Below are 12,031 nucleotides of genomic sequence, written 5' to 3' on the forward strand. Positions count from 1 at the left end.
AGCCAGTAGCGTCAGTCATAGTTGGTTGTGTACAGTTGTTTATTGCGTTGCACCTGATTGTCAAGATCCTTGGCTGAATGGTCAAGTAGTCACCTTCGGTTCAGAGGGCCCCGCGTTCGATTTCCGGCCGGGTCGGAGATTATAACCCTACCCTACTGCGGTCGGGTGGGAAACGTGACGTAAACGGTCGGGCTGGGTCTAACAGACCTAATATAAAAACAATTATATTTAAATCTTTTTAGGGATTCAAATGTACTAAAAACATACTTTACAATAAAATGGAATACTATCAATACCCTGATTTTTTTTTTTTTTTTTTTTACAAATTTTGACTTCATTACAAATTCAAAAATACATTTAGGGTTCAAAACATACGCTGATATGAACATTGTGGCAAACAGTATGTACTCAATATATCTGTTCGTTTACACCAGTATTCAAAAATGATTATGCCGAGTAAAATGAAACGCACAAATAGCACATCCAGAAGGTTCAGCCGGGTGCGATTTCTAAGTTTTTTCTGCCTTTATCAACAAAATAACGATGAGAACTAACTGCTTTTTAATCCTCTGTAATCGCCGTAACACGGGGACTGGCTATAGTTGCATCTCTGGTGCCTTCGTCTTCTCTTTCACTAAATACACTACCGGGCGAGTTGGCCGTGCGGTTAGGGGGACGCAGCTGTGAGCTTGCATCCGGAAGATTGCAAACTTTCATACTGCTGGGTATCAGAGGCCCACGCAGTTTCCCATACAGCAGGTGCCACCTACCCTCGCCAGAGGGTCTGCCTTGCAAGGGCTGCACGAGACTAGAAATAGCCAGGGTTCGATGACCTAGATGTTAGGCCCATTTAAACAACAAGCAGAAGCATCAGAAATAGTCACACGAAATTCCTGTGGATCCATGTAGCCCTTTAATGCCCGCATGTTGTACATTACCGATACCTGTTTTCCTTTCTGGAGTTTCTGTATCCGTCAAGTTGGACGAAGATGACATTCTTACAGCTTTGCTGGGAAAGTGGTGATGGGAACTGTGTGGGAGAGTCGTGGCCATGGCACAGAATGTAAGAGAAATTGGGGAATCCTCGCGCCAGTTTGTGAAGTGTAAGGCACGCCTGTGCCTTGAATGTGCGGCGTTCATTTGCCTAAAGTGCTTTAATAACGTTCATTGAGGCGGCTGAGATCTGCGAATGGTAAAAGAGCTATAGCAATCCTTTTAGAGTGTTTTATATTGGTTTCTAGTGAACAGTTTGCCTGTTAGTATATTTTGGCTTATCGTTATGTTAAGGCTGTTTTGTTATTACGAGAATTGTGAAATAAAAATACACTAAAATACTTTACATTTGAAAGAAAATCTTCTTTTCGAAGTCCAGCATCAATATTGCTCTTTCATCTTCTTTTCCCCTTTCGTGTAAGTTCGACGTTTCTGACAAGTTGTTTTCATTTCCCTTGGCCCCAAATGACATTTTCTGTTAACTGCTTCTGCCTGAGGTCTACCCGCACGCAATCCATCCATCTTCAGTGTCTACATCTCTCTCTCCTGCTATCCAGCTCCGTGTCAAGCATTCTGTAGTTCTCAGTCCCTTTAACGTTTTCTCGTATAAAGGTGATCTTAAAATGCCTTGCTACTTCACAAGTTTTCCCTTCACTACTTAATTACAATTATTTTTACATTTATGTATATGTTTTGTGAAGTGTCCAAAATATTTCCTACTAAGCAAGTTGGCCGTGCGGTTAGGTGTGCGTAGCTGTGAAATTGCATTCGGGAGATCATTTTTCGTGATTTCCCATTTTCACACCAAGCAAATGCTGGGACTATACCTTAATTAAGGCCTCGGGCGCCACCTTCCCAATTTCCATTCCTTGCCTCGCCTAAAATCTTCGATGTGTTAGAGCGATGTTAACCCAGTAGAAAAACAATCGTAACGTGCAAGTGGCCGTGTGGTTAGGGCCGCGCAGCTGTGAGCTTGCATTCGGGAGATAGTGGGCTCGAACCCCACTGTCGGCAGGCCTAAAAACGGTTTTACGTGGTTTCCCATTTCCACGCCAAGCAAATGCTGTGGCTGTACCTTAATTAAGGCCAGAGCCGCTTTCTTACCACCCCTAGCCCTTTCCTGTCCCATCGTCGCCATAAGGCCTATCTGTGACGGTGCGACGTAAAGCAAATTGTAAAAAAAAAAAAAAAAAAAAAAATCGTCCTGTGTCTCTAGGTCCAGAAAGGGATACAATATAGTAAATAATTAAATGGCGTATGGCTTTTAGTGCCGGGAGTGTCCGAGGACATGTTCGGCTCGCCAGGTGCAGGTCCTTTGATTTGACTCCTGTAGGCGACCTGCGCGTCGTGATGAGGATGAAATTATGATGAACACGACACATACACCCAGCCCCCATGCCAGCGAAATTAACTAATGATGGTTAAAATTCCCGACCCTACCGGGAATCGAACCCGGGACACCTGTGACCAAAGGCCAGGGCGCTAACCATTTAGCCATGGAGCCGGACATACAATATAGTCAATATCATACTTAAATATTTTCAGGGCCAGGATTTTGATGATCTAAATATGTTTATAAAATGATCTATAAAATGACGCCAGAATTCCAGTAAAATGATCCGAAAACTTTATGGATGACAAATTTTGAAATTTACAATCCATTTACTAATAGAGTTAGTAATAATAATAATTTCGTGTGGCTATTTCTAGCCGGTTGCAGCCCTTGTAAGACAGACCCTCCGACCAGGGTGGGCGGCATCTGCCAAGTGTAGGTAACTGCGTGTTATTGTGGTGGAGGATATTGTTATGTGTGGTGAGTGAGTTGCAGGGATGTTGGGCACAGCACAAACACCCAGCCCCCGAGCCACTGGAATTAACCAATGAATGTTAAGATCCCCAAGCCGGCAGGGAATCAAACCCGGGACCCTCTGAGCCGATGGCTAGTACGCTGACCATTCAGCCAACGAGTCGGACATCGAGCTGGTATAGCCTATATTTATGTTATAGACATTGTAATAAGGTATTGGGCTTTTACCATGTCAAGAAAGCAAGGCGAATTTCTTGACTTTTCTCAGATATCTTTGATCCGCTTCTTCATAAGAAAATCTCGACTTTTCATGAGGAAGACTTCTCCATTTTGGAGATCTCTTTCCTGGAATGTGGAAATTTCCAAGAAGCAAGTGGTGAACAAAGTTTCCTTAGTCCCCAGATTGACAAAGCATTGTGACGATTCTCAACTCTCCGTAATCATCCTCACTTAAAGTTGCGATAATATGCAATATCACACGCGTAAATTCTTCAAAATCTTCAAAGAAAATGAAAAGTATAAAATAGTATTTTTAAATTCCATAAAATGACCAAATAATGACGTATAATTTTAGAAAGTGACCTAAAATACAAAATGAAAAATAATATTTTAAAAAATTAGCATTTCTACAATGTGGGAACTATGATCAGGATTTCTGTACAAGTCAGCAATGTCTGTTGTGAACGAATTAAAATATGGCACGGCAACAAAATCCTAGCCCTGCTAATGACGGTTGCCACGGACCCAGCTGATCCCTAAACATAACATCGTTTAAGCGATCCGGTTATAGGTTAATGACGTTATCATTTTTTAAATATCACCCTGTATGGCTGTTCAGATTATCTCATGGCACCGAAAGTTCATTTCCGACTTTAGGACCATTTCTGGGCCAATATTTCGGAAGAGATCCCCATAAGTATTCGTATAGTGAGGTTCGGACATGCATGCACTGAGAATGGAACTGCTGTTACCTTAGTAAGTGACTTAGAACTCAACAATGTGATCGACCCCCTGAAGACTGGGAATGTACCCATAATTAATTTGTTCGTTGCTCCTTTGAAGTGGTGCACTCATTGGCACGCATAAGATGCGCACGTGACGTAAGATACAGCACGCTTGCGCAGTGGGCCATTTCTCTTGTCTCTCTCGTCAAAGCGCCGTGCGTGTGTACTAGTCAGCTGTTGGACGCAATCGTTGTTACCTCCGATACTCCTGATAATGCATTCTTGGGCTCGCGATCGAATTGTCTGAGCGTTTCTCAAGATTCACGATCGGTTCGCAGTGTTTCCCGTCTCGGTGCGCGATGCATTGCATTGCCTGTATACTTTAAACGTGTGATTTTAAAAAATAAACATTTATTTTTTACTTGTGTTGTGACATTTATATATTATAAACATAGTAATTGTAACCCGTTGGGAGTGAGAAATTCGTAGTTGTCAGGCTGTGTTTGATGAAGTTAACGTACAGTGTTTTTATTTCTTTGTGACGTAAGAATGTTACTGATGCCCCCCATGCCGCGAAGAACTAGGGTCTTGCACCCTGGTGGGGAAATTATCAAGGTAGGAGATTCATACTCTATCCTTTCGAAAATTGAAAAGGTGTGTTAAGCCAAATCTTTATAATTTATTTATAGCAGAAATATTTACACTGTGTCTTTTGACATAAGATAAAACGTTCCCAATCTCTAACTAATGTTAAAGAACCCCCCACCCACCCACTTTTTCAGTTGTTATTTGTTTTACGTCCGCCGGCTGAGTAGCTCAGACAGTTGAGGTGCTGGCGTTCTGACCCCAACTTGACAGGTTCGATCCTGGCTTGAATTCGGGAGATTTGTGGGTTCGAACCCCACTGTCGGCAGCCCTGAAGATGGTTTTCCGTGGTTTCCCATTTTTACAGGTAAATGCTGGGGCTGTACCTTAATTAAGGCCACGACCGCTTCCTTCCCACTCCCAGCCTTTTCCTGTCCCATCATCGCAATAAGACATATCTGTGTCATAAAGCCAATTTTAAAAATAAGAATCGATACTGGCTCAGTCCATTGGTACAGTACTTAAAGGTGCTCAAACACGTCAGCCCCTTGTCGGTAAATTTACTGGCACGTAAATGAACTCCTGCGGGGCAAAACTCCGGCACCTCGGCATCTCCGAAAACCGTAAAATATAGAGCTGGTGGTACTTAAAGTATTTATTATTATTATTATTATTATTATTATTATTATTATTATTATCATTATTATTATTTATATTATTATTATTATTATTTACGAATAAGCCAATTAGAACTACGCAAAGTATTTAGAGGCGAGTATTTGCCTTCCTTTGTGCCCATATTTCTGTCATTCTTTTACTGTGGGCTTCCTTTCTGTCTCCAGACCAGGTTGTTCCAGTCTCCTTCTTTTGTCTTTTTTCTTGGTCAACTTGCCCTCTGTGAATTTTGGATCTCAAGATTACCCTGTTTTGGACATTTGCTGGTGTAATTCCTGTCTGTTTCAAATCGGTTTCGATTTCTCCAATCCATTTCACTGTGTCTGTTTTAGCTTTATTCCTGTTTTCGTAGTATTCAACTATTTGTTTGGTAAGTCTGTCTGGATGCATTCTCTTAATATGTCCATAGATTCTTAACCCTCATTTTCTAATGTCACTGTGAATATTTGTGTATTGTTTGATTTTCTATCTACCTTTAAGTTGGTATTGTCCCTTGGTGAGTTTTTGGCCGAGAGTTTTACTTATGATTTTGCGTTTCTTTTCCTCAGTGTTTTCAATGTCTACTTTCCTGTTCAAAATTATTAGCATCTCTGACCCATGAAGACATTCTGGTTTAATGGCTGAATTGTAATATCATTCTTTTGTGTGTTTGGAGAGGCTTTTTTGTTATAGATATTTTGGATGATAATAATAGTAATTATTATTATTATTATTATTATTATTATTATTATTATTATTATTATTATTATTATTATTATTATTGGTTGAACTTCAATGTTACATGATTATTCAATTTCGTCTTGTTTTTTCCTTTTCTCTTCCCAAAATTTCCTCATTCTTTTACTTGTTCTTCTTTCCTTTGTTCAGCCCATACATTCCCTGCTTTTTTACTCTCTTTTAATTAAAATTTCGCGTTCATAATTTTATTTCTGAATATGTTTCTTTCATTTATCATTCCCTTGTGGATACATGCTTGTTGTAGATTCAGTTTTACGACCAGATGTCCTTCTTGACTCCAACCCTGTGTGGAGAGATTTAATCGCTACTGCGTGTTTATTTGATGGTTGGTACTGTAGAGTGGTGTGTTCGGTGTAAATTAAGACATACGTATTGAGACCAACATAAACACCCCGTTTCTGAGGTACAGGAATTAACCATTCTGCCCCGGCCGGGAATCGAGCCGGGTGCCCTTTGAAATCAAGACAAGTGTGCTGCCACTCACCATTCAGCAAAGGAAAAAATTAATTCATTCATTCATTGATTAATAATAATAATGTTACGTCCCACTAACTACTTTCAGATTGTCGGAGACGCCGGGGTGCCGGAATTTCGTCCTGCAGGAGTTATTTTTTCGTACCAGTAAATGTACCGACACGAGGCTACTGAGCCGGGGTCGAACCCACCAAATAGGGCTCATAAGGCCGGCGTTTCTATCGCCTGAACCACTCAGCTTCTGAAAGTGGTGTCTTACATCCAAGCCCCCGTTTAATGCCAACCACTGTGTCAGGATTCGATCGAGAAACCATGGAAATACAAGACGAACAATTACCAAATTAACTACAGGTGTTTAGTGCTGAAATACTGAATTCGTTACCTGTCTTTATCAACAAAGAGTATCGTACGTTTGAAGAAAAATATGTCAGAATGCTACCTTATCTATAGATTATGAGCATACCTAGATAACGTCTTCAAGTTGTTATAAGGATTTATGTTTGATGCCCTATAAGTGCAAAGTCGATACTTCATATTCGGCTGAATAATGCGGGCAACTCTGTATAAAAATGAAATCACATTTGTCCGTCTGTCTGTCCGCTGAAACGACGTGACGTCTAAATCGCTTAGCGAAATTTCATTCAATTTTCCACAGACATTATCAGAGGGAGCTGTCACATGAGTAAATCAGAACCAAATCCCATGGCACTGCAGCCCTGATGGGCCCCGGCTTACCAAGTGACCTCTGCTCTGCCTGAATACCTGCAGATTACGAAGTGAAGCATGGTCAGCGCGATGAACCCTCTCGGCCGTTATTCTTGGCTTTATAGACCGGAGCCACAATCTCACCGTCAGATAGCTCCTCATTATTATTGTCGCTTAGGCTGAATGTACCTCGAACCCGCCCTCAGATCCAGGTAGATATTCTTGACGTGGCCGGGAATCGAACTTGGGGCTTCCGGGTAAAAGGCGGACTCGCTACTGCTAGACCGCGGGGCCGAAATGTGACGGATGACATTCTCACCTTTTCCCTTGTGCAATTAATTAATGTATTTATATATTTCTTCTTCTTTCGAATGGGCCACCAGAGGACCACGTGCCAATTTCAATTCCTTCTTCTTAGTTCTTTCCTTTTCTTCCAGTACGCTTTCATCTGTTCACTATGTTTCTTCTTTCTGTCTTCAGACCACTTTGAACCAGTCTTTTTTATTTTCCTACCTTGGAATTCTTCTATTTTCAATACTTTTTCCCGAAAGCCTTCTCTATTATTTATTTCTTCTGTTATATTGTTTTTTCTAAATCCTTTCTTACTTCATTGACCCAGCTTGTCGTTGGTTTCTTACCCCACAAATATCTGAAAATCTTACTGGTTAATCTACTATCTTGCATTCGATATAAATGTCCAAAAAACATAAGTCTCCTTTTCCTCATTACATCTGATATATTTTCTATTTTTTTATATATTTCAGCATTACTTCGTAATTTCCAACCTTCTGCTGTGTTTTGTGGGCCTAATATTTTATTCATGATTCGCCTTTCTAGTATTTCTAGTTTATCTAAATTATAGTTTAATGCCAGACATTCGCTTGCATATAGGCATTCTGGCTTCACTACTGTGTTGTAATGCCTTATTTTTGCATTTTTGGATAGGCATCTTTTATTGTAGATATCTTTGGTGACACCATAAGCTCTCTCCATTTTATGTACCCTCTCCTCTACTGCAGATTTTTCTAAACCATTTTCTTGGATTATTTCCCCTAGATATTTGATTTTTGTTTTTACACACTCTATTTGGCCAATATCTGTTTTCAGAAATTTTGGTGCATCCCAAATATTTGTTAAAAATTTTGTTTTTTCTGCAGAAATTCTTAAGCCAGTTCTGCTGGCGATTCTTTCCAAGACATTTACTTGGGTTATAGCAGATGTCACATTTTCAGAAAGTATTGCAAAGTCATCTGCAAATACAAGAAAATTTAATTTCGATCCTTTATATATTTATTTATTTTCTCTTTCTTTCTTTCTTTCTTTCTTTCTTTCTTTGTCTGTTTACAATCCAGGGTTGGTTTTTACCTCGGACTTAGGGAGGGATCCCACCTCAACCGCCTCAAGGGCAGTGTCGTGGAGCGTGAGACATTTGGTCGGGGATACAACTGTGGAGGAGGACCAGTATCTCGTCCAGACAGCCTTACCTGCTATGCTGAACAGGGGCCTTGTGGGGGATCGGAAGATTGGAAGGGATAGGCAAGGAAGAGGGAAGGAAGTGGCCGTGGTCTTAAGTTAAGATACCATCTCAGCATTTGCCTGGAGAAGAAGTGAGGAACCACCGAAAACCACTTCGAGGATGGCTGAGGTGGGAATCGAACCCCCTCTATTCAGTTGACCTCGCACTGTTCCAGTCCTCGTACCACTTTTCCAATTTCATGGCAGGGCCGGGAATCGAACCCTGGCCTCCGGGGATGGCAGCTAATTACACTAACCACTTCTTTCTTTTTTCTAACACTGATACATGACAAGGAAGGCTTATAGCCTCAGATGTAATGTACTGATCCATTCCAGGGCTGCAGGGGTTGCCACGTCAAAATCAGATGTTTCCTTGATATTGCCTTGTCTTACGTTCGGAGAAGATGTGCTGTACAGACTGTATGGAGCTCCACATTTAGACTGGGAAGGTGGAATTTCGCCACTTGTAAGAAGAGTCCCCGCAGTTTTGATGATTACTCCTATTTCTGTTAAGAACAGTCAAAATTGAAGTATATTGAAGCCTGGTTGAGGGTTGTCTATCTACAAATAAGACCGAAGTTGAGGTCTGGTGTTCTCCACTGGGCATTTGCATCAAAATGACCCTCTGGTAATCTCCAGACATAGCTCTTTAGCGGACATTTGGACTTAAGCCGTTTCCTATTGAGATTAGGTATGTCTTCGTGAAAAGGCAGATCCTGGTTCCCTACGATCTTGTAGTATTCTCGAATCAGAGCAGCTTTTCAATCAATCAGTCATCATTGATCTGCATCGAGGACTGTTTCTCAGATGGCACGTTCTCTATCAGATGTTTACCTAGTGTTTTCTTAAATGCCTTCAAAGAACTTGGAAATTTATTGAACTTTTTCCTGAATAAATTATTCAGTTCGCTAATTCCCTTTCCTATAAATGAACATTTGCCCCAATGTGGTCTCTTGAATTCCAATTTTTTTTTCATATTGTGGTATTTTCTACCTTTAAAAGCCGACAGTGGGATTCGGACCTACTATCTCCCGGATGCAAGCTCACGGCCGCGTGCCGCTGACCGCACGCCCAACTCACCCGGTAATATTTTCCTAACACTACTCTTTTATCTGAAATCCCTGAGAACAAACCGTGCTACTTTCCTTTGGATGTTTCACAGTTCGCGAATCAAATAATCCCGATGGGGGTCCCGTGCACTGGAACCATACTCTAATATTGTGGTCTTAACAGAAACTGCACATCCTTACTACAATCCCCAAATAACCTCATAATAAAATACGGCCTCCAGAAATACGTATTATATTTATTTAAAGGCAGAGCTATAATATTTCTTAGTTCACTTGTCGTGCCCGTGCGAATTGGAGACTGTAGTGGTAACAAACAAAGCAGTGACCTGGCTCATAGGAATGAGACAGACGCAATGTCTCCATCGTCCCACCCAGACTGAGGAGGGGACAAAGGAAGGACAAAACTGTTCCTTTGAAGTGAATAGAAATCACTTTTTAAAAAAGAGAAGAGTTCTTTAGAGAATATTGTTCTCTCATCAGTCATGCATAACAGTGAATATCTTTCATCTTTGTTACTACAGATCACGAGGGTCATTGTGCAAACGTTTGTTCTTTGAATTTTTGATTTAGTAACCAACTAGAGTCTAGACCGTCATATGCTGGTTAAGACTCTTCCAGAGTTTAATTAGTTGCTTATCGTTATCAAATTTACTAATAGTAATGTTACTGGTTTTACGTCCAACTAAGTACTTCTACTCTTTTCGACACCGGGCGAGTTGGCTGTGCGGTTAGGAGCGCGCAGCTGTGAGCTCGCATCCGGGAGATAGTGGGTTCGAACCCCACTGTCGGCAGCCCTGAAGAAGGCTTTCCGTGGTTTCCCATTTTCATGCCAGGCGAATGCTGGGGCTGTACCTTAATTAAGGCCATGGCCGCTTCCTTCCCATTCCTAGGCCTTTCCTATCCCATCGTTGCCATAAGATCTATCTGTGTCGTTGCGACGTAAAAGCAACTAACTCTTTTCGGCGACGCCGAGATGCCGTACTTCCGTCCCGCAGGAGTTCTTTTACGTGCCAGTAAATCTATCAACACGATGCTGGTGTATTTGAGCAGCTTCAAATACCACCGCTCTAAACTGGGATCGAACCCGCCGTCTTGAACTGAGAAGGCCAGCACTCTACCGTCTGAGGCACTCAACCTGGCTTTATAATTACTAATCCCCCTGGACAGTCTTTGAATAGTCCTAAATAATTCATCTTTAAAATTTTCAGTAGAACAATTACATGAGTTGATTTTTTTTTTTTTTGGTTCTTAATCTGTTTACCCATGACGGTTAGCTTCTCCCTCGGACTCAGCGAGGAATCCCACCTCTACCGCCCCAAGTGCAGTGTCCTGGGGCGTGAGACTTTGGGGCAGGCGATACAACTGTGGCGGAGGACCAGTATCTCTCCCAGGCGTCCTCGCCTGCTATACTGAACCGGGGTCTTGTAGGGGGGGGGGGATTGGAGGGAATGGACAAGGAAGAGGGGAGCAAGCGGCCGTAGCCTTAAGTTAGGTACTATCCCGGCATTTAGTTGGAGAAGTGGAAAACCACGGAAAACCACTTCGAGGATGGCTGAAGTGGGAATAGAAGCCCACTCTATTTAGTTTAACTTCCGAGGTTGAGTGGGCCCCGCTCCAGCCCTCGTACCACTTTTCAGATTTCGTGAAAGAGCCGGGAATCGAACCCGAGCCTCGGGGGGGGGGGAGGGGGGAGCTAGTCACACAAGCCACTATAGACCACAATGAGTTGATTTAACAGTTGATATCCTCAGTATAGTTCATATCCAGAAATATCTAGTAATGATATTGACAGTAACAATAGTTGTCATATTTATAATTAAACACTCTAAGACAATTCACTACGGTCATTAATCTCATAACATTACAGATTGTTTACAGAATTGTGGTCCATTTTTGTCTGATTTTTTAATTATTGAAATGGAATATCAAATGAAGTACAATGGCAAACTTAACATTGAATGTAAGTTTTACGAACTTAACAACAAAATAGAAAATTCCATATTTTTAAAATCCCGGTTATACTCGTGATAATGTTTAAATTTGCTGTATTTAAACTCTCGTATGAAATAAATCAAACCGGGCGAGTTGGCCGTGTGGTTAGAGGCGCGCGGCTGTGAGCTTGCATCCGGGAGATAGTGTGTTCGAATCTCACTGTCGGCAGCCCTGAATATGGTTTTCCGTAGTTTCCCATTTTCACGCCAGGCAAATGCTGGGGCTGTACCTTAAATAAGGCCACGGCCGCTTCCTTCCAACTCCTAGGGCTTTCCTATCCCATCATCGCCATACGACCTATCTGTGTCGGTGAGACGTAATGCCCCTAGCAAAAAAAAAAAAAAAAAAAAAAGAAAGAAATCAAGACAAAAACATTTCAGATATATATATACATATATATTCGACAAGTAAAATAACTTGGCACTAAATATTTAACAAGAATGGGATCGTTTATAAATGTGTGTGTTTGTGTGAAATGCCCTGAAACTATCGTCATACACATTTTTAACTATCAGACTCACTAAATTTAATAT

General features: G+C 41.4%; 1 protein-coding gene across 3 annotated transcripts in view; it reads left to right on the forward strand.

The window, feature by feature from the left end:
• The window catches only part of LOC136876412 (5'-AMP-activated protein kinase subunit gamma-1), a 1,375,241-nt gene that overhangs the window by 298,006 nt on the left and 1,065,204 nt on the right, over nt 1–12,031 (forward strand). Inside the window, exon 1 of one of the 3 annotated variants that reach the window (XM_067150366.2) lies at nt 4,007–4,359. The exons of the other annotated variants lie outside the window; for them this stretch is intronic. Coding sequence (XP_067006467.1) covers nt 4,294–4,359 — 66 coding nt within the window. The 5' untranslated portion in view covers nt 4,007–4,293. Of the gene's footprint in view, nt 1–4,006; nt 4,360–12,031 lie in introns of those variants that run through there. 3 annotated transcript variants of the gene reach the window in all.

This window comes from Anabrus simplex, chromosome 6 (assembly GCF_040414725.1).
Source record: "Anabrus simplex isolate iqAnaSimp1 chromosome 6, ASM4041472v1, whole genome shotgun sequence".
NCBI lineage: Eukaryota > Metazoa > Arthropoda > Insecta > Orthoptera > Tettigoniidae > Anabrus > Anabrus simplex.